This window comes from Doryrhamphus excisus, linkage group LG6 (assembly GCF_037039965.1).
Source record: "Doryrhamphus excisus strain RoL-2023G ecotype Guam linkage group LG6, RoL_Dexc_Guam_v1.1, whole genome shotgun sequence".
Classification (NCBI taxonomy): Eukaryota; Metazoa; Chordata; class Actinopteri; order Syngnathiformes; family Syngnathidae; genus Doryrhamphus; species Doryrhamphus excisus.
Window position 1 is genome coordinate 11,519,925 of NC_136362.1, and position 23,936 is coordinate 11,543,860.

Here is a 23,936-nt window from a genome sequence, read left to right on the forward strand (position 1 = left end):
CCTCATAGTGGGTTCTGGCAGCACCCAAAAAATGGCAGAAATTGCCTTTTTTCAAGGGGATGAGACATAACGCAATAATATCTCTGTACTGGCAATAATAACTAACTCAGGCTATTGTTGTGGCTGTTATTAGATAAATATTCATTCTGAACGGCTCCAGATTTTGAAGTTTAGAGACGATGTATGCAAAGGGTTAACTGTGTTTCCTGCTGTCATAATAATGGTATTAATCCCCAATTCTGTAACTCCATGCATTCTTTTATTGTTATATATTATTGAGGATAATCCTAAATGGATGACCCACTCACTGCATGTTGTGTGAGAATCTCAAATCAAACAATTATGAGATGATTGTTTATTTGCAGAAACAGAACTGTAACATGGCACACAAAACATTTAGGAAGAAAATACACTGATTTGCCACCTTGAGCCCTGAACACCACATCATCGTAAGGCTACCGTGCTAAAAACAATGACACAATTTTTTTTTTAATGCTCTACGTGCAACCTGATTTAGTTTAGTATATAAATGACATATAAATCATTTCACTTCTTCTCTTTTGATTGGTAGCTTAACTTACTGAGTCAATATGTGTGATGGATGGCAAGACCAGCTTTTGAGTCAGTAACTTTTGATTGTGGCGGAACAGTCGTAAAAAACACCCACTCAAGGACATGCATACAGAAATGTAACTAATCAAATTCTAATGCTATACCCTTAGAATTAACACTTTCAGCACTGGTAAGTAGAAGAAGCAGCGATGCAGTCATGAGAGAAAAGGCACATGTGACCTTTACACACCCAAAATGAAGGTCAAACACAAATGTTACTCCGATCGTCTAGATCCGTCACATAAACCTCCTGATTGTAATTTTAAGACCAGTTGAACCAAAGAGTTTCGAAGTACAGCTTCAAAATGGAAAAAGAAGAAATGAGAGTGGCATACTTTTTGGCATTTGGGTGTGTTTGATGCCAGTGTTTCCAGGAGGCTAGTGGGAATTTTTCTTTGACCCCAAATGTTCTCAATTTGATTTAATCAGGTGAACACGCATGATGGTCCAAAAGAGTGAGCTTATTCCTCTGGAAAAGTGAGTCATCGCCATATAACCAGTTGCCGTTTGACGCCCCTGCACAACCCAAAGCTCCATTGTTCCATTGAAGGATAATGGAGGTGCAATTATTGAGCCATGTGGAATATATCTCCTTATCATGCCAGTAAAGTTGGAAGCCATCAAAACTAGCAAGGTTACATTATTCTTCCACCTTTCAATGTCCCGTGTTGTTTGTGTATTGGGAAGGTTTGTGTCATTGATGACAATCACGATGGTCACGTGTCTTGACAGACAGCCAATAGGATCATCCTGCTGCGTGAGGCCTTGCTTGTGCAGCTCAACAATCCAATCGCGTTCAAAGAGAGAAAGCTTTTTATCTTCCACCTTTCAATGTCCCGTGTTGTTTGTATATTGGGAAGGTTTGTGGCATTGATGACAATAATGGTCACGTGTCTTGACAGACAGCCAATAGGATCATCCTGCTGCGAGAGGCCTTGCTTGTGCAGCTCAACAATCCAGTCGCGTTCGAAGAGAGAGAAAGCTTTTTATCTTCCACCTTTCAATGTCCCGTGTTGTTTGTATATTGGGAAGGTTTGTATCATTGATGACGATAACGGTCACATGTCTTGACAGCCAATAGGATCATCCTGCTGCGAGAGGCCTTGCTTATGCGGCTCAACAATCCAATCACGTTCAAAGAGAGAAAGCTTTTTATCTTCCACCTTTCAATGTCCCGTGTTGTTTGTATATTGGGAAGGTTTGTGGCATTGATGACGATAATGGTCATATGTCTTGACAGACAGCCAATAGGATCATCCTGCTGCGAGAGGCCTTGCTTGTGCAGCTCAACAATCCAGTCGCGTTCGAAGAGAGAGAAAGCTTTTTATCTTCCACCTTTCAATGTCCCGTGTTGTTTGTATATTGGGAAGGTTTGTGGCATTGATGACGATAATGGTCACGTATCTTGACAGACAGCCAATAGGATCATCCTGCTGCGAGAGGCCTTGCTTGTGCAGCTGAACAATCCCATCGCTTTTAAAGAGAGAACGCTTTTTATCTTCCACTTTTCAATGTCCCGTGTTGTTTGTGTATTGAGAAGGTTTGTGGCATTGATGACGATAACGGTCACATGTCTTGACAGACAGCCAATAGGATCATCCTGCTGCGAGAGGCCTTACTTTGTGCAGTTCAACAATCCAATCACGTTCAACGAGAGAAAGGTTTTTATCGTCCACCTTTCAATGTCCTGTGTTGTTTGTGTATTGAGAAGGTTTGTGTCATTGATGACGATAACGGTCACATGTCTTGACATACAGCCAATAGGATCCTCTGGCTGCGAGAGGCCTTGCTTATGCGGCTCAACAATCCAATCGCGTTCAAAGAGAAAAAGCTTTTTATCTTCCACCTTTCAATGTCCCGTGTTGTTTGTGTATTGGGAAGGTTTGTGGCATTGATGACGATAATGGTTTGGTGTCTTGACAGACAGCCAATGGGATCCTCCTGCTGCGAGAGGCCTTGCTTGTGCGGCTCAACAATCCAATCGCGTTCAAAGAGAGAAAGCTTTTTATCTTCCACCTTTCAATGTCCCATATTTGGTGCTCTAATGCAAATTCCAAACAGGAAATTCAGTGGCGTTGAAGGAGACAAGGCCTATAAAAGGTTCTTCTCTGGCAGATGGTGTCTGATGGTTATTGGACTATACTTGGCATTGAGAACAACCTTCATTTGGGTCTACCACTTGCCTTTTTTGTTCCATAAATGGTTCTTCGAAAACATTTCACGTGTCTTACTGTGTCCAACCTAAAGTCACGCTGCTGGAGGTCTTCCTTATAAAGAGAGAAAGCTGTTTTGCCTTTGCCATCAGGACGGTGTGACACCTGACAGAAAATGACAAGCTTTTAGGCTGTGGTCTTCAAACTACATTTTTTATTACTCGATTTTTGGGGGGTTGTCTCATTCCCATTTCTTCTTTTTGCATTTTGAAGCTCTACTTAGAACCTCCATGATACAAAAATGTAACTGGCCTTCTAATTTTAATCAGGAGTGTATTCTGATTGATTTGATACAAATAAAATGCTATTAAAGAAACGGTTTTGATAACTGTGAGCAGAAAAATGCAGCCTTCATTGGACGTGGCAAGAAAGTACATAAACTAGTAAAGTTGAGCGACTGTATATACAAAGATTATGGGAAACACTGTTCCCGATAATATAAAAAATCCACCCCCTACAGTGAAATATGGAGGGCACTGCCTCCGATACAGACACACGTTGGTAGGCAAAAACTACCTTCTTGGTTTCCCCATTATGGAAGACGCTGCTCCCGATAATGCTTGTCAAGATGGGAAGCGTTACATCAGCACATGAGCTCTGATGAGGACTCCAGTGTTTTTAAAAAAACTGCGCTCCTCGGTGCGTTGGCGCTTCTTTTAAGCAGATGCTGCTTTTGTCATTTCGACAGTATAACTGTCATAATTATGGAAGGCACTGCTTCCGATAATTATACATTTTCTATAAAAGGTCATATAAAAAAAACTATTTATAGTGAACCCTGCCACTGATAAATAAATAATACAATAAATAGTTTTCTGTTTCAGTGCTTTTTTTTGTTATTTTTTTTTCTTATTGGACTTTTTTTTTTTATGTCATCAGTGCAGCACATGGATCAAATGGTGCCTAGATGTTCCTAATCTATTGTAGCTGTTATCGATTCCATTCAATTTATTGCAAATGACTGTTATTAGATGTTATTACAGCAGACGCAAAACAATGACTTGATCGAATCATAATGCCCGTTTGGTGTTTTGCAAGTCTGCAAGTTAAAGTACTGGCATTTGTGTGATACGGTTTGGATTTTGCAGTAGCAATGAATATAAATAGAATAGCACCAATGTTTTAAGCAAACCTTCTTTCGGCAAAACAGAACGTTTAAGAAAATACTGTGTTAAAGTTGTTAAAGTGGAAAGCCTGTCATCTTTAATTAAAGAGTAAAGAGAGATGAGGCAGCTTTTACTTGGTATATATATTATTATCATCATCATTATTATATTATTATTATTAAATTTTACGTAATATATTTTTTCACAATTAGGACCATGTGAAAAAACAAGAATTACTTATTACATGTCGTTATCATACGGCCAAATGTCCCCTGCTAGTGCGTTGGCACATCCCTGAAGCATCCAGGTTGCCAAGGCAAACTGGTTTCGGAACTCATCTGTGGTCGCTGGTGGGTTGTCGGTCCTGAGGGAGTCAAGGTGGTCGGACAGCCCCTTCAGTGTGTGTGGACCAGAGCCGAGCAGGATGTGGCGGAAAGGACTTTCTTTGGCGGACACATACGCTGATAAGAAGTTCCTCTCCACCTGAAGAAAGAAGGAGCGTTTTTTTTTTTAAATGGCTGAGATTGAATCAGTTAATATTGTTGGCTGTGTGGGAAATGCATTATGGGAAAACTGTGAGAGATTTTCATCAGACACTTTGGAATAAATCAATAGCCATGTATACATGGACCCAAATATTCCAATTCCATTTGGGTTATTTGCTCAAACGTAAAGAATGTAACCTTTGTATACACCTCATTCCGAAAGAAAAGTGCCAATCCGAATGAATATATAATCGGATTCAAAGGGGTGGAATATTCCTTTTCCCAATCCGATTGAGGTATCTTGTACCCGCTCAAAAGGAAAGTTCTTCTTCGTGGCGTTTTTCTTCTTCTGTTGTTTATTGGCGGTTGGCAAGCAGCTTTCGTGTGCATTAGCGCCATCTGTGGAACAGAATCTAAACCCTTCTATACGCCATTCACAAGTCCAGTTTTATTAAAAAAGAAAATACACATCTATATAAAACATGTGCCGAGCTTAATTATAAAATATTAGCAAGATTGAACTTTATCTTTTCCTGTTCCCGGGTGCGTTCTTTCAGCGAATGCTGAGATATGACGTAACACGCAGCTCCAGATGTTCTTCGATTTAAAAAAATGGAGGCGAGCAATCGGCACTGGACTGCTGCGGGAAGTTTGTTTTTGATTCAAACTAAATTTCAAGACTGGAACGAACGGGAAAAACTGGCAATACGGAGTTATTCCGACAAGTGAAAGAAAAACTGGAGGAAGTCGGTATCACGTGATGTTGGTGTTTACGTTTTACTGCGCATGCCCCATTGACTATTCTGGTTGATTATAGCGCCGCATGTAGACACGCCATTGGAATATTCCTTTCCATGTACACCATTGCTTTCGGAAAAGGTCATTCGGAAAGAGAAAAACTCTGGCTAGTGATGTAAACCGAGAATGTGTCCAAACACAAAGCTCAGCAATTCTTACCGACATGATGCGGTCATTGTATATGCGACACATCTCAACGTCCTCCAAGTCGCTATTTTTAATATCAGTCATCAGGTTACGAGCAGCTCGGCTGTAGGAGCTGGCGGCCGAGAACAGCCACTGCATTGACATGGGTAGGAGATGAGGCTGCATCTGGACACAGGAGATGAGTTAAAGGTGATGTATCTTCTCAGATTAGATTAGATTAGATTAGGTTCAACTTTGTTATTGCTCAGGTCACTGGTACAGGGCAACAAAATGCAGTTAGCATCCAACCAGAAGTGGAATTTTATAATCAGATGATGACAGGAAAAGATGGAACTCCACCTTACCCTCTCAACGGTATCCACTTTCTTGTTGATCTGAATCACGTGAGAACGAATAACCTTGTCGTACTTCAGCAGGTCCATCGGCAGCAGATGGTCGTGGACAAGCCTCAGCGCGATGTGGCCTGCAAATTTGGCGGCGGCTTCAACCAGCTGTAGATGCTGGTTGGACGTGATAGAAATCAGCTTTTCTTGGGTGTCCAGTAACGTGCCAAAATATGGATAGTCCTAGGAAGGAGCATAAATTAATACGACAGATTTGGAGACAGGTTGGAGATATGTCATATATATATGTGAAAGCACTTAAATCAAATCAAATCAACTTTATTTGTATAGCACTTTTCCTGCAAAGACATGCAACACAAAGTGCTTTACAGAATTAAAACAATTACCACAATTAAAAGGAAAAAACTAAGAAACAAAAGAAAGCACCTCCTTCCCACCCTCCATACTAGTGAAGACTAAGAGCATAAAATAGGACTAAAAAGATAAAAAGAAAACACTGGAGTTAAAAGCTGAAGACTAAGAGCATAAAATAGGACTAAAAAGATAAAAAGAAAACACTGGAGTTAAAAGCTGAAGACTAAGAGCATAAAATAGGACTAAAAAGATCAAAACAAAACACTGGAGTTAAAAACTGAAGACTAAGAGCATAAAATAGGACTAAAAAGATAAAACCATAACACTGGAGTTAAAAGCTGAAGACTAAGAGCATAAAATAGGACTAAAAAGATATAAACATAACACTGGAGTAAAAAGCTGAAGACCAAGAGCATAAAATAGGACTAAAAAGATAAAAACATAACACTGGAGTTAAAAGCTGAAGACCAAAAGCATAAAATAGGACTAAAAAGATAAAAACAAAACACTGGAGTTAAAAGCTGAAGACTAAGAGCATAAAATAGGACTAAAAAGATAAAAACATAACACTGGAGTAAAAAGCTGAAGACTAAGAGCATAAAATAGGACTAAAAAGATAAAAACAAAACACTGGAGTTAAAAGCTGAAGACCAAAAGCATAAAATAGGACTAAAAAGATAAAAACATAACACTGGAGTTAAAAGCTGAAGACTAAGAGCATAAAATAGGACTAAAAAGATATAAACATAACACTGGAGTTAAAAGCTGAAGACCAAGAGCATAAAATAGGACTAAAAAGATATAAACATAAGACTGGAGTTAAAAGCTGAAGACTAACAGCATAAAATAGGACTAAAAAGATAAAAACAAAACACTGGAGTTAAAAGCTGAAGACTAAAAGCATAAAATTAGGACTAAAAAGATAAAAACATAAGAAAAGTTTAAAAATATTAGTTAAAAGCCTGATTAAAAAGGTGCGTCTTTAATCTTTTTTTTTAAATATCAACAGTCTCCGCAGTCCTGAGGCCCTCCGGCAGGCTGTTCCACAGGTGGGGGCCATAGTGGCTAAATGCTGCCTCACCGTGGGTTTTAGTTCTGGGTTTTGGTATTGTTAAAAGGCCAGTGCCGGAGGACCGCAGGGTCCGCGGGGGTTGATATGGTTAAAAGCAGATCAGATAAATACGAAGGGGCAAAGCCGTTAAGACATTTAAAAACCAGTAAGATAATCTTAAAATCGATCCTGAAACAGACGGGGAGCCAATGTAGCGACTTTAAAACTGGTGTAAACTTACTAAATTACCAGACGTGAATCTAAATGACACAGATGGGATTCCAGAGAAGGCGATGAAAGGATAAGCAGCGTTATCCATCTGCAGGGGTTCCAGCCTGAAACAGACAGAAAGCCGACATAGTGAATCGAAACGTGATACCACACATCTTAACCCTCCTCTTGTGTTAGGGGTCGGCATCGACCCGTTTTACATTTTAATGCATAAAAAGAATCACACAACATTTGTTTATTGCATCAAGGCTTTTTGACTTTGTCAGGAAACTCTATTTCAACAAAATAAAACCCCAAAAATAATTTTTACTACATTTTAAAATGGTCTGGTTGAAATTATGACCACTGTATTGTGAGGGTCGGTTAGCATGTTTTTGGAATATTGGAGGAAACCGGAATACCCGGAGAAAACCCACGCATGCACGGGGAGAACATGCAAACTCCACACAGAGATGGCCGAGGGTGGAATTGAACCCTGGTCTCCTAACTGTGAGGTCTGCGCGCTAACCACTCGACCACCGTGCCGCCCTTTTTTATTTCAGTTTATACTAAAGTTCTGTTGCTGAAAACAATAACCTTTTCTTGACATTAATATATATGGGTCAAAATTGACCCGAACACCATAGATCAGGGGTCTCAAACACGCGGCCCGCGGGCCAAATGTGGCCCGCAGGACACTAGTTTGAGGCCCCCGCCTTGATATGAAAGTTTAATGTTAGTGCGGCCCGCGCAAGTTTGATATGGATGCTGTATGGTATCATGTACCCAGAAAAAAAATATTACGTTTGATTAATGTTCATGTTAAAGATTAAATAACTGTTAATAGTTATCCTCCCTATCCGTGTGGAAGTGGTAGGTTTTTGGCTTTTTTAAGTTAACTTGGAGGCTACCGTTTAGCTCTCTAGTTTGTGAGTTACCATGTGTCTCAAGACCCTGCAGTTGCGCAATATGTTGTAAATAAAAAAAGTATAAATGTGACTATAGTCGTGTTTTGTCATGTCTACAGGGCTCTAATAATGCTTTGTTCATTTTAATATGAAAAAATAATTTGTTTACCCACCAACTATATGTGGTTTCTTAAGTTTTTATTATTTGCCGTTTTATTATTATTATTATAATTAATTATTACTGATTGATTGATTTTCTTTCTTCTCTTATTCTTGATTTGTTTATTTATTTTTCATCTTATTTTGTGTAGAAAAATAAAAAGTAAGATATGTTTTATCAGAGCTTTTCTTGTAGAAAATCGGAACCAAAGCAAAGTTTATTCATTTTTCTGTTTTTAATAAATGCGTTTTTTTTTTTTGGAAAACCTGATGCGGCCCAGCCTCGCCCAGACCCTACCTCCAGTGGCCCCCAGGGAAATTGAGTTTGAGACCCCTGCCATAGATGTTTCCTTAGTGATTAATACTAAAATGAGAAAATAAATCAAACTAATCGATTTAAGAGATATGTTCTATAGCCCTCAGTAATAGCCAGGTAACAAAAGAACCTTCAATTTATTAATATGATTCTTTTGAGGTTCATGTTACCATTTTTGGAAATTGAAATGGAGGAGTATAGTGACAACAAAAAAGGCCTACATGCCCACACCAAAAGTATTAAAACCAATATTTTCATGGATGAGGAAGCCTAAGAAGGTAACCAAGACATGAGAACCAAATTTGATTGTAAATTATTGTTTTTAGTGTATTTTATAGCTGATTTAATACATGGGTCAAAACCGACCTGTTAACATAAGAGATGATACCAGAAAGCTAACACAAAAATAAGGTTAAACACTTAAACTTACACATTAGCTTGCCAGTTGTCTTTTCCAAACTGAGAGAATAGGGGCACGGCCTCATTCCGAAGGGTCACCTGAAACGTACAATTTTACTTGTATGTGCAATCCTAGTATCATTTACCGCTTTTATGACCCTACCTCTTTGAGAGTGCGTTCAATCAAAGTGTACATCATAGGACTCGCTGATACTTTAAAGCCACTGTGACCTGGGACAAATACACACAATAATTATTCCAAAAGTATCATCTTTGAATGGATATTTGCTATGACAATAAGCACCTGTTACAATGCCATCAAGGTTGATATAAGAGAAGGCCTTCATACTAAGAGATGACACATAGCCCTGAACACAACAAAGAAATATATTGTATTATATATCTATACTATATCATTAATAGAGTGGTTTGTATGTGGAAATATCTGCAATTCGTACCTCCAGCCACTCGGTGGCGCCAACACTCCCGTATTCTCCAGCACTCCAGCTTGCAAACACAATGCTCCTCCTTGGTTTGAAGCCGCCTGTTCAAAAGGATAAAAGAGAAGACAATATTACTCCATTATGAGTTTCAACAGCAGTACACAAAGTACTTACCTTTCTTTACCATTCTTGAGATGGAACGAGCCAGTTCCACCAGAACACTGGTTCCGACGGTTGACGCAGCAAAACCCGGACCCCAGGCATCCCTTTTGGCACCAATGACCACGTAACGATCTAGAATCCAAACAGTTAGAAGATACTAAGTTCTCATATTTGTATTTTAAAACAGGAGTCATGATAATTATACAGTTGGTCCTCGGTTTATGACACACGGGTATAAATGAATTAGAAAACTGGAGACTGGCTCGAAATGTTTGTTTGTTTACACTTCAGTATGTCTGATTATGCATCACATAATCAGTTCACAGTTCCACATGTCCAAAAGGAGTAGGAAGAAGCAAAGCTTATTAAATCCTACCCCTCCATCTGGTACTTTTACAATCAGTAACTGTTACATTTGTTCACTTCCTGCTTTCCATAATACAGTTTACTTTTACAATCAGTAACTGTTACATTTGTTCACTTCCTGCTTTTCATAATACAGTTTACTTTCACAATCAGTAACTGTTTCATTTGTTCACTTCCTGCTTTCCATAATACGTTTTTTTTTTTAAATCATGATATGACCATCCAATGACATAATGGGTACCATGGGTACCAAGTGTCAATATAGTGATATGTATAGCACATCATGACTGGTTCAAGACTCTTCATCCTTGTATTTAGCAAACATCAACTGCTTGTATTGTTTCTTGAATTGGCTCATCGTTGTGCATTGTTTGAGGGTCTTACTCAATCCGTTCCATAGTTTGATTCCACATACTGAAATGCTATGGCTTTTTAACGTAGTCCTAGCATATAAGTGTTTCAAATTTAGTTCTTCCCTGAGATTGTTTGCATTATTGAATGCTAATAAATGCAAAAAGGTCATGTATTCTGTGTGCTGTTCTTTGAGAAGAAGAGGTGAGTTCTGTAGCCAATGAGAGTACATCGCAGTCTAGGAACGGAACCCGTTCGCAACCCGAGGACCACCTGTATATGTTTCATATCTGTTTATGTAAATAAGAAATATTTGTTAACACCTGCATCCACAAAGCCCTTGATGACCCCAAAGACATTGTTGATCTTTTTTTCAACAAGATTGTTGTTGACCTCCACAGTGACGACATCGCTGTCGCTGCCAAGTTTGTTGAAACCTCCCCACTCTTCCGGGACATTCTGACCCCCCAGTTGTCTGTGGGTAGTGAATGGAATGAACGGAGGTCAAATTTATCATTTTTTATATTTTTTTCATGGGGATATTTTAGTTCGAAAAACCTTACCTGAGAAAGTTGGTGGCCGTGCGTGTGGTGATAGTTTGAGCCAAGATATTTGGCAGGCCGGAGGACTGGGCAGGTGGAAACTGGGTGTGGTTGAAGGAGGGAAAGCCAGGGGTGTATGGATCCCCTGAACCCAAATGGACCTTTGAAAAATACAGAAAAAGATGACTAAAATACTAAATTTGCATATGGTAACCATTTTTTCCATTTTTCTGATTAACCACATAAACTGTGTCTGTTGTTCTTAATATACGCCTGGCTATACCATAACCCCACAGTCGCCATGGGCCCCTCTAAAAGGCTCCAGACTCACATGACCAAAGAGTTGAGTGATCTCTTCAGTAGGGTAATCTGTGGCGTCTTGGTAGATCAACACAGCAGAGGCCTTCATTTTGGCAGCATTGGCTACCTGGGAAAACAAATGAAACAGATTAGGTACATACTGGTATGTTGTAACACAGGGTGCCTCCCCTAGGGGGCGCCAGAACAACAAAATAGGGAACAATCAGGCCATTTGTAGAAAAGAATATTAAAATTTACAATACGGGCTACTTCTTGTGGCGTTATTAATACACTGTGTTAGTCCAACTGTGCTCTTAATGTATATTTGATCAAAAACCCTACACATTGCACAAAACCTGTCGTCATTAAAAATGATCCTTCTTGACGATGGACTTGAATCCCCAAATCATAAAATTGATACAGAGATGTTTTACATGAGCAGCGTTTCCAATAGTCACTCATTAGATTTTTCTTTTAATATTTTGACTTTATTGTTATAAAATTATAACCATTTTCCCAACCTAATTTTCCAAACATGACAGCTTTATTTTGTTCTGCTTGTTATTTCAACTTCAAAAAATTGCGGTAGGTTATTTTTGTATATTTTATGTCTGTGCTATTGAATTGACATTATTTTTCCTCATCCTATTCTGACTTTATTCTTGTAATATTTTTATATATATTATTATTATTATTATTAATATGTACATATTATCTTGTAATACTTTTTTGCAACCAAATTTCTTAAAAAAATTGTAGCAGCCTATTAGATTGATAATACATGGAACAGTTCTTTGCTAACTAACACAGTTATGCAGCAAGTCTCAACAATTCATTCATTCATTTTCTACCGCTTATCCTCACGAGGGTCACGGGGGGTGCTGGAGCCTATCCCAGCTGTCTTCGGGCGAGAGGCGGGGTACACCCTGGACTGGTGGCCAGCCAATCACAGGGCACATATAGACAAACAACCATTCACACTCACATTCATACCTATGGACAATTTGGAGTCAAACTCTGGAACAATTAATGTAATAATACTCACTATTTTTGATATTGTTGATATTGGAGTTGCTAATTAACCTAGCATGTTTTTGGAATGTGGGAGGAAAACCCACGCATGCACGGGGAGAACATGCAAACTCCACACAGAGATGGCAGAGTGTGGAATCAAACTCGGGTCTCCTAGCTTTAAGCAGCCCAGTCTCAATGATGTTAATACAAAACACGTTTTTGTAGTTTTACAATTATAGTTATTATAATATGTATAAATACATAGAAAGGCTGAACGAAGGGATGAATTAACATTTAAGGGTACTTTTACCTTCACTGAAGACGTTAAGTTACGGTACGGTGTGGCAGCAAGATCAACACAGACACCACAGCAGACCACATAGGTGGTGTCCATGTTGATCTTGCTGCCACATTGTGTCTTTGACCACAATCAGGTCTTCAAACATTAATTTAGATAGTGTTAACATTTGTGGAGTTCCGTAATTGTATTTACACTATTTCTTATAGGAAACATCAATTTCAAGCAACACCCACTTTTTCTGCAAAGCTGATCAGTCCAGCTCTGATCAACATAACTCTGCCACTCATGTTGATGTTTCTGTCCCGCAGCAATCGAAAGTCACTTTCCTGTCCATAGTGGGCGTACAGGATAGCTCCCTGGATGAAACAAAAATATATGTTACACATGGCACTGTAACCCATAAAAGTGGAGACATATTTTGTCTTCTTTGTCTTGTAAAATACCTGCACTCTTCCATTGGCACTGTAGGAAAGAAATCCATTTTGACGCTCCTCTACGCCATTCTTAATAATTTTGTTAGAGCCAGAAAGCGGAGGGTCCTGCACTTTGACAAAGTGCTCATCAGTCCAGGTTTTCATGCCATATTCTTTAAACGTCCTGACCACTTTGTCTCCCAACGCGTCATCGCCTGAAGAACCAGCCCGATGGCTCGCAAGGGAAAAATCACTAAGGAAAGACAATTAAGAAAATGTATTAGATACAGACAACTGCAATTCTCACCAATTGAGTATGTGGTCCACAGTCACCTAAAGACGGTTTTGAAGTTCGATGTAGTCAGTTTCTGAGCAAGCTCATCCTTGACCTTCTCCCAGTTCATGACGGGAGCAGCTCCAGTCTCGTGGATGACTGGCACATCAGGAAGTTGCGCGGATGCTGCGCAGCTGGGAGGCGAATCGGTCTTCCCATGGACCAGATAGCCAATCAAATACCCTGAAAGTAGCAGGCGTTTGTTTTAGCCCATAGAAAGCCAATACAGTAATCCCTCGTTTATCACTGGTATAACTGGTTCAAGACCCTGTGATAATAGTATTTCGTATTTCATTAATTCATTCATTTTCTACCGCTTATCCTCACAAGGGTTGCTGAGGTGCTGGAGCCTATCACAGCTGTCTTCGGGCGAGAGGCAGGGTACACCCTGGACTGGTCGCCAGCCAATCACAGGGCACATATAGACAAACAACCATTCACACTCACAGGATGTTTTTGGAATGTGGGAGGAAACCCGGAGAACATGAAAAATCCCCACAGCGATGGCCGAGGGTGGAATCGAACTTGGGTCTCCTAGCTGTGAGGCCTGCCACTCGCCTGCCGTTCATCCAATTCCGTATTTATAAATGAAATATAAATGTATTTGTTGTAGTTAGAGCATAGACAACCTGTTTACCAGCTTATAAATATGTATTTAACATGATTAGAACCCTCTAGAAATGAACTAACACCCCTATAGTCACCTTCACACTCATTTTACCCAATATAGTAGACACAATAGGAGTAATTAAGAGTGTCATGAGACAAACAGAACAGTGTGTGTAACATGACTCGTTGGCTAGTAGGCTACCTACCATTGTGTTGTACAGTCCATAGTACCTCCAAGCCTGTTGTTTTGCAGGTCTACGCTTCAAAAAATGTATATAGGCAAAAAAAAAAATCCTTCTTTTCAGTATATTGAAACCCAAACCTTGAGACTCAACCACCATATGGCTCTATGATTTCCGCATTACTGACTGGTCGCCAGCCAATCACAGGGCACATATAGACAAACAACCATTCACACTCACATTCATACCTATGGACAATTTGGAGTGGCCAATTAACCTAGCATGTTTTTGGAATGTGGGAGGAAACCGGAGAAAACCCACGCATGCACGAGGAGAACATGCAAACTCCACACAGAGATGGCAGAGTGGAATTGAACCCTGGTCTCCTAGCTGTGAGGTCTGCGTGCTAACCACTTGACTACCATGCAGCCGATTCCGTATTTATAAATGAAATATAATTGTATTAGAGCATAGAAAACCTGTTTACCACCTTATAAATATGTTTTTAACATGATTAGAACCCTCTAGAAATTAACTAGCACCCCTATAGTCACCTTCACACTCATTTTACCCAATATAGTAGACACAATATGAGTAATTAGGGGTGTCATGAGACACCCAATTACTAATAAAGAATACTAGTGTCCTTCGGTATGATTGTGAGTGTGAAAGGTTGGTTGTCTATATTATGTACCCTAATGAAGCAGTTTTCAACCACAAAAAAACATAATTTTGTTTTTTGTGTTCATATATTGTTGGAAACACTCTGAACAGAGTTAAGCTGCAAAATTCAACTACTGTCGCACTGACCTGGAGTCAGCATTTTGCAGTTTTGCTGCGCCAGCAATGTGCCATACTGTGCAGATCACGTAACGTAAAAACCCACAAGCTCAGAGACGGCATCCAGTTCCATCTAGCATGTTGTTCATCTAGCTTACTGAACAAAATAAATACATAATTCATTTAACAAGCCCTGCTTACCGATGATCAAGATGAGGACGATGGTGGCAACCATAAAGCAAAGGTTCTTGGGTGTGCGTCCAAACTTGGAGTTCATGTAGGATTTGTGGTTGCCGTTATGACTGAGATGGGCTCCAACTCCATTTCCTCCGACTTCTTCTTCCATGTCGGACGACAGCTTCATCTCCACTTGGCTGTTGTCGCCTTCCATGTTCTGGGTCAAGTTGAAACGTGTGTACGAGTGTGGTTCCCCATTGAACTACAGTCGGAGAGACAAGAGTATGAGCGTTCTGCATTCAATATTTCAGTGACAAATTAGGGTTAGCTTATTTTAGCATTCATTCATTTTCTACCACTTATTCTCACGAGGGTCGCAGGGGGTGCTGGAGCCTATCCCAGCTGTTTTCGGGCAAGAGGCGGGGTGCAACCTGGACTGGTGGCCAGCCAATCACAGGGCACATATAGACAAACAACCATTCACACTCACATTCATACCTATGGACAATTTGGAGTCGAACTCTGGAACAATTAATGTAATAATACTCACTATTTTTGATATTGTTGACCTGGCCTGGTCCATCGTTGCTTGACAGAAGTCTAGGAAAGGAAAGCAAAGAATCAATATTCAACTCCAGGATTGGTATTCAGGTTGCATTCCGAGAAACTCAGCCAATGACAAGATACCTTTACTATTTTAACGCCTATTTTATAGCATTGTAACTAATTAGAGGCCTTATACAATTATTATATGTTTATGTTTAGTTTTACACATTAGGAGGCATACAGTATACAATATTGTACGTACAAAATGCATAGATTTTTCAAAAAACAAACTACCAAAATAGTTGTGAATTATAGATTAATCACAGAGCAGCTCTAGTCCATACTATAAAAAAGTAAAAAAAAAACAAATGGTTTACATTTTAAAGCAGAGAAAAGAAATCTGGGGGAGCAAATCTCTCTGCAACCACATACACAGTCAAGCATGTAAACATAACGTAAAGATGATAAAATATTGGGTTAGTTACAGTCACCCCTCGTTTATCGCAGTCAGTTGGTTCCGAACACGACCGTGCTTTCCACAAGGAGTAAAATTCCTTATTTATGAATAGAATAGTTTTATGGTTACAGCATAGAAAGCCTATTTACGACCTTCTAAATAGTATTTAACATGATCATTAACATTATTAGAGCCTTCTAGACATGAAATAACACCCCTATAGTCACCATCACACTAGTATTATCCAATATAGTAAACACAATAAGAGAAAATTCGCCATTTAAGACATAAATAAGTGTTTTGCTATAAATGTGTTCCGGTGCTGGACAGGAAGTGACGTTAGTTTGCCGTAGGTTATGGCCGCAATGGTAGCGAGTGTCATTATACTATTAGTACATATTATTACTGTGTTAATTCTACAGTCTGTTGTTCCGGCAATCAAGTCCAGTGACCAATGAACACTATATTATTATTAATGAGTTATTTTCATGCTTGAACATGCATATTTTTTAAACCACTAATGGGCCATATTACTATGAAACAGCATGATTTATGATATTTTTGGAAAGCGATGATAGAGTAAAGCTGCAACCACAAAGGGACAACATTTAAAAAACAGTTCAGTTTCTATGGTGGACTATAGAATAGGGCAACATTCAGGTAGATTTTAAAAAATGTACAGAGGTCAGTTTATTATTTTTTAATTTCTGGGAATAATAGGGTGTCCAAACACATATCCCACCTCTTGTCCAAACAAATCTTGCAGTTTCCTTTGCAGCATACAAGAAAGGCCCAATTGTTTCAGAAACACAAAAGACTGGTGTCCAACATTGGTCACCGCAGGCTGCATGGGAACTCCTGATGTTACAATGATACAACAACAAAAATAACTGGCTTCCCGCGCGTCCTCGGCCAAACAAAGCGAGGTTCAAATTTTAACAAAACATTAAGACCTGAAATGCAACACTTATGTAAATACATGAAAGTGGTCATCCTGAGAAGAGCCGATGCTTCAGTCATAGAAAGTCAGGTACTTGTTTGAACTATTTAGCATGTTAGCTTGCTGTCTTGAGCAAACAATTGTAATTAAAGAGAGAAGGAGAGTGTGATTGCAGCTGGAATGGATTGATACGTGACTTAAAGCACATCACTGCAGATGAAAGGATTTTTATAGAGGTGCGTGTCACGCTACACAGTAAACCCGAATGTTCAAAGTACTTAAATAAATGAAGTTATGCATACTCAAAGTTGTTTAAAAAGTTCTAATAACTTAATTAACATGTTGTTCCATTTTGAGTACTTTTAACGTTTAATGTTTTGATTAAATTGAACTATGGCTATATTCATTCATTCATTTTCTACCGCTTTTCCTCTTCAGGTACACCCTGGACTGGTTGCCAGCCAATCACAGGGCACATATAGACAAACAACCATTCACACTCACATTCATACCTATGGACAATTTGGAGTCGCCAATTAACCTAGCATGTTTTTTGGAATGTGGGAGGAAACCGGAATACCCGGAGAAAACCCACACATGCACGGGGAGAACATGCAAACTCCACACAGAGATGGCCGAGGGTGGAATTGATCTCACTGGTCTCGTAGCTGTGAGGTCTGCGCGCTAACCACTCGACCACCGTGCCGCCCAACTATTGCTATATTAAGTAAGATTAACTTAAAAACATAGTTTACATACAACTTAAGACACTGTAAATCGGAATGCTCAAAATAATTAATTGGTATAAGTATAGTTAACTTGAAATTTTCTTAAAAGTTCTACTTATAAATGTTGATTGCCAGTTGCATTATCTGTCTTTTCAGTTTATTTAACTTGTAATTTTTGATTAATATGAACTTTTTTTTTACTCAGATTTGTTTAACCTACCTATAATTCGTAGTTACTTATATAAAAAAGTATCTATTAAACATGAATAAATCAAACCAAGAATCAATTAAGAATAAAACAATTGCATCAGATAGATTTGTACTGTGTAGGTTACTTCTTCCTATGGAAAGAGTTGAAATGAGAACGAAAATTAAAGAATGGAGAATGCATGGCGAAAAAGAGGAGAATGCGAAAAAAGAAAGCTATTTCTCTCTTCACCCCCAAAATTAATAAAAGTACGTATATCTAATATCAACTCCAAATATTAAAGCTCTGATATACTCAAATGTTTGAGTTTATGAACTAAAAAAAAAAAATGTGGCAACTGATTGCCTCACTTCCCCCTAAAGCCTAAAGCGGTTGACCAAAACTGAACTTTACCCCGCGTTCCAGTGAAGACCTGACCCCAGATAGCCTGGTCTGACCTTGAGTCAAAAATAAACCCTGGTTGACAACCTTGGATTTATCAACACTTGAAGGTTAATCCAACACCTTTTTGAAAACAATCATTGAACGATAGATTGTTGGGACATGACACTGAACTTTGCGCTAAATAAAAAGAGAGTGGACTGCAGAAATGTGTGCAGTCTACAGTTAAACGGTAAGGAGACTTAATGACCTCTCTGGGCCAATTTATGAGCTCCCCTGGAAGCTAGACATTGCGTGAGGAGAGCTTGTGGTGGGCAAATGCCAAGAGGCCACAAATGAGAAGAAAGGTCTGGCCTAATTTACTCAACTGACGCAACCTTGCCAACGTTTCCAGGGTAGACAGGTGCTTATGCCCATATAATAAAACTAATTTTGACCTGCTAACCGTAAATGTCCCTACACTATAATCTTAATGGTAATGGTTTTATTTCATATGAACATGCATCAGATGACAATTGAATGCATCACATAATCAGTTCACAGTTCCACATGTCCAAAAGGAGTAGGAAGAAGCAAAGCTTATTAAATCCTACCCCTCCATCTGGTACTTTTACAATCAGTAACTGTTACATTTGTTCACTTCCTGCTTTCCTAATATTTAATTTAATTTAATTTAATTTAATTTAATTTAATTTAATTTAATTTAATTTAATTTAATTTAAATTAATTTAATTTAATTGTATTTAATTTAATTGTATTTTATTTTATTTAATCCTAGCATATAAGTGTTTCAAATTTAGTTCTTCCCTGAGATCATATTTCTCCTCTTTTGTAGAGACATAATTGGTTATTTTTAGCCTTATGCATTATTTTAGCTGTTTGAAGATGAACTATATCAGCAAGTTTAAGTATTTGTGATTTTAGAAATAAGGAGTTAGTATGTTTCTCTGTAGGTGGCATTCTGGATTATCCTTACTGACCTTTTTTGCAGTACATTTAGCGAGTGAAGATTGCTTTTATAGTTATTACCCCATATTTCTACACAATAAGTAAGATATGGTAGAACCAGAGAGCAATAAAGAGTGTGGAGTGATTTCTGATTGAGAACAAATTTTGTTTGTTCAATATTGAAATATTTCTGGCCACCTTATGTTGTATATTTGTAATATGAGGTTTCCAGCTCATATTTTCATCTATTGTGATCCCCAGAAATTCATTTTCGTTCACCCTTTCAATGTCTACACCGTCTATTTGTATTTGCTGGTGCGTGTCCTTTCTGCTGTTACCAAACAGCATGTTTTTAGTTTTATTTAGGTTCAAGGACAATCTATCATCATCAAACCATCTTTTTAGTGTGACCATTTCTCCTCTGACCTTTATAATGATTTTGTGTGTACTCCCTCCAGAACAAAAAGCAGTGGTATCATCCGCAAATAATACCAGCTTTAAGTCTTTCGTAACTTTGGAGATATCATTGATGTACAAGTTGAACATGTTTGGGCCCAGTATTGACCCCTGGGGAACTCCACACGTAATATATGAACTTGCAGATGTGTATTTTTCTAGCTATTGCTTCCTGTCAGCTAAGTAGCTTTGAACCTTGGTTCAAAGCCATTAAATACTGCAGGAAAAAACACTTTTTTAAATGTAAACCAAAAACAGGACTATGCTATGGACTCTGAAAAATGACAGACAGAAATTACCTGGTCTATAAAAGTAATTGGTCATTTAAGTTGGTAGAGAAATGTCTTTAATCTTACATGCCAAACATACCGCACCTTAACCAGCTAATACTTTAATCAGATTAGCTGTTCTTTCACTCTCGGTTGAGAGCCAATATATAAACAGAACAGACAAATCGGCAGACACAACCTAGTTCTGCTATGAATGAACTTCCTGTCCACATGGTGACCATGTGCCTGATGAGGCATGCTCTGTATCTCTTATTCCGCGAGTGTTGTGACTGATGGGTGTGCATCAGAGATAGTAAGCCAAGTTGCGTCACACCCTTGTGGGAGCAACGCAAACGAGAAGAGGGCGGGTTCAGCGGTGTCACTTGAGCCATGAACGTTTCGGACCGTTTAGCAATTTGAAAACCACCGACCGAATAATTGTATTCTTACTCTAGAACAAATAGAAAGTGGTTGCTGTGATGCATTCAGGGGTTCTTAGTAACAGAGCTAATTCCTTTTGACAAAACTTTAGTAACCATGACACTACGAAATAACGTCATACATAAGTTTGATAGATGCTATCAACAAATAGTCTTCCAATTCATTCATGTTTTAGAAAAATCTGCAATTATGAACACTGGGTATTATTCCATAACAGCAATGTTTAGCGAACGACACCGTCTATGAGCGCGCACCATTTTGTGCTGTTTTGTTTATATTTACTTTGCCGACCAATCGCCTCAATAAGCGTTGACCAGTTGGGAAAATCTTAGCGGATGGATTCCCCTTTTTTTTCGTCTCATCTTGCTAATTCTGTTTACCAACCAGAAAACTAACTATTCCCACACTAGGACTGTGGCATTTGGTTTCGAAACCATCATTTCCGTGCCTTCATTCATATTTGCGTTTGCTTACTTGCTGGCTGCAGCACTGTGTGTGCACACGCTAGGGGCCCCGCCTCTTACAGAAAGAGACTGAATGACTGCTTCCTCTTCTTATAAGATTTCTTTCAAAGTCCAGATTTCTGAATGAATTCAAGCCATTTCAACTGTCAAACTCTTCAACATCAGGCTAACTATTATTCAGATGACACATTTTCTCATTTTATGCTAAATTATTTCTGTAAAATCGTATCAGTTGGTTCATGGTAACACATTGCTCTACCGTAATAGAACATAGAACATAAACATTGACTGTGCAGAATTCTGTCAGTGGAGTCAAACTGATGGTTGATTCACTGAGGCAACATGGAGTGCAGCACACAACCACAAGAGGTGCTGTGGAGTCAGTATTTACCTGGTATCAGATCAATACCATAATTTGTAGTATCACCCATCTCTCTATGGTAGCTCATCCTCTTAATATTTTGACTTTATTCTAATAAAATGGCAGATTTTTTCCATATATGATGTTTTTTCCAAATACTAATTTTTGGTCTTTTTCTTAAATATTTTAACTTGATGCTAATAAAATTAATTTTTTTGTCATAATATTACATTATTTTCATAAAATTATGACATTTTCCTCGTTACATTACAACTTTTTTCCTTAATATGTTGACTTTATTCTAATAAAATGGCAGATTTTTTTTCCATTCATGATTTTTTTTTGCAACTACTAATTTTTTTTACTTTTTAAAAAATATTTTAACTTGATGCTAATAAAATTAAATTCTTTTTTGTCATAATAGCACATTATTTTTATAAAATTATGACATTTTCCTCGTTAGATTACAACTTTTTTCCTTAATATTTTGACTTTATTCTTGTAAAATTGACACCGTTTTTTTCCCCATTTTTGCTATGTTTTGGTTAAGTTTTTTTGTTAAATTACAGTATGTGCCCCAGCCTGCAAATGACCCAAGGGCTGCACTCTGGACACCCTTGGAATAATATATATGACTTTGCATAATGCAGTCCTAGTCCTAGTTCTAGCTCTAGTCCTAGTCCTTCAAAAAGGACATGCAGACACATGGAAGAAGACTTAGGCATGCAGACATAGTGAGAACAAGAGCAACTCCACAAAAAGCTGGTGCGCACCGTGGGAGTGGGGTTAGGGGGCTGCATTGAAGTCATTGTGCAAATCATGTGAGAGTCACACTGGAGGAAAACCATGAGAAAGTGACACCAAAAAAGTAGGACAGTGAGGCACACGAACTACAGTCCAAGTCCAAATTAGTCAACAAAAGAAAGTCCCAGGCCATGACCTGAGGGTCCCTTTTGCGAGACAAACACCTTCTGCCCAGAAGTAGCAGGAAATTACATGAAATTAAAAAAAAAGAATAATAAGAGCTAGACTCTCAATATGATGTGTAGCTAACATAAGAGCTATGCTAAGCTAACACTTGTCAAGTTCACCTGCTGCTTGTCTAAACAACATGACCTTAGACCCCTAAAGAGACCTTTTCAAGTTGAACAAATAAACCCTGCTTTACTTTAAGCTAGTAGATAGAAGTATAATATTATACATTATACATACATGTATACATTATACATGCATAGCAGGGTGAATACCTAATGACACAGTAACCCCGGAGCTGGAAGGTCACACTGAGGGTAGCTAGCCAGCCGGCTAGCCAGTTGCTGGTTAGTCGGATTCGGACGTGACTACCAGGCTTCCCAGTGATGGCGCCGCGGTTGCTCTGGCAACGTGAAGCGTGTACTCGCTTCTCATTGTTCTCGTCAATAACAAAAAAAAGAGCTTCGGCGGTCATTTATTAGTGCCAAAAAAGTACATGGGCGCTTGTGACGTCACGAGAGCAGTTATTAACGCTTGTACGCTGCACGTGCATGACATTCTATGCTATGACAGTATGGATTACCGTATTACCGTACATTAAAACACCTCCAAATATCACGACCATTAAAACAACGACGACAGCCCCTTCATTTAGACTTATCTCATTGATATAATAAGTGGTATAGTAAAGTGTCTCTTTTCTGAGCTTACCTTCTTTTATCGTAAATCGTCTTTGGTCGTCTGACAACACAAAGTTTCTTGCTGCTTTCTAGCAATGGTGGTCTGTTAGCCGTGTGTGTCCTTCAGCACATGCTGCCTGGTCCTGCTGCTTATATCTGGTTACGCTCAGGAGGGGGCGGGGGAGCGCGCGCGAGAGAGAGAGCGTTGACCTTTTACAAGCCTCTTCCGGTTGTATTTGGATACAATAAAAATACACTCACTTCGTTAATTGGTTCAAAAACATAGAAAAAACATGGAAAAATATATATATAATATTATATATATGAGAATAAAATTGTGAATTTACAAGAAAAAGTGAACAATGGTAATCTCAACCAAAAATTACAACCATTTTTATTGCAAATGTTGATCCAAAATCTGAAGAGAGCATCAACGTCATGCTAGCAGTAGAATTTGGCGACTATTCAAAAACTTCAAGTCTATTTAACAAGAAAATAATAAGAATAATTTTGTAATACTACAAGGGAAAATAACGTCAATATTAAAGAAAAAGTCATACAATTATGAGAAACAAACACCGTGAATAAAGCAATTTTGTTGGAAAATTAGGATGCAAAAAAAACATCTAATGTTATAAGAATGAAGTCAAAATATAATAGGAATAAAGTCGTAATTAAATAAATGTTCATTATTATAAAAAAAATAATTTTAGCACCATAGAGTTGAAATATTAAAGACTATATCTAGAGTTGTAATATGATAAGAAACAAACAAAACAAAAGAAAGTTGTAATTTTAAGAAAATGTGGTTGGGGAAGAAGTTCTAATAGGGGAATAAAGTCTGAATATCACAAAAAAAGTTAGACAGAAAGAAGAAAGCTAAAATATTTGGAAAATTAAAAACAGTTGTAATTTTGTGAGAATAAAGTCAAAATATTGAGAGAAAAAAAGTTGTAGTCTAGTAGCAAAAAAAGTCAGAGAATAAAGTGAAAATATTCAAAGAAAACAT

General features: G+C 38.3%; 1 protein-coding gene across 1 annotated transcript; it reads right to left on the reverse strand.

Annotated features, from left to right (window-relative positions):
* Positions 1-340: 340 nt before the first annotated feature.
* Positions 341-23,057, reverse strand: LOC131126539 (transferrin receptor protein 1). The gene is made up of 18 exons (XM_058069194.2): positions 22,959-23,057; positions 15,627-15,676; positions 15,101-15,338; positions 13,328-13,511; positions 13,025-13,247; positions 12,815-12,937; positions 11,298-11,393; positions 10,988-11,127; positions 10,748-10,899; positions 9,720-9,839; positions 9,561-9,646; positions 9,407-9,470; positions 9,266-9,333; positions 9,134-9,201; positions 7,352-7,445; positions 5,706-5,927; positions 5,374-5,526; positions 341-4,414 (listed from the first exon to the last, which is right to left on the reverse strand). The coding sequence occupies exons 2-18, from the start codon at positions 15,657-15,659 to the stop codon at positions 4,172-4,174; spliced, it is 2,307 nt and encodes a 768-aa protein (XP_057925177.2). The 5' UTR covers positions 15,660-15,676; positions 22,959-23,057; the 3' UTR covers positions 341-4,171.
* Positions 23,058-23,936: the final 879 nt, after the last annotated feature.

Excerpts from the sequence above, each read along its gene's own strand:
- LOC131126539 (XM_058069194.2), bottom strand. The coding sequence starts at position 15,659 with ATGGACCAGGCCAGGTCAACAATATCAAAAATA. Across the intron at positions 9,471-9,560 it reads GCGCCACCGAGTGGCTGGAG|GGCTATGTGTCATCTCTTAG; the intron begins GTACGAATTGCA and ends TGTTGTGTTCAG. Across the intron at positions 4,415-5,373 it reads ACAATGACCGCATCATGTCG|GTGGAGAGGAACTTCTTATC; the intron begins GTAAGAATTGCT and ends TTCTTTCTTCAG.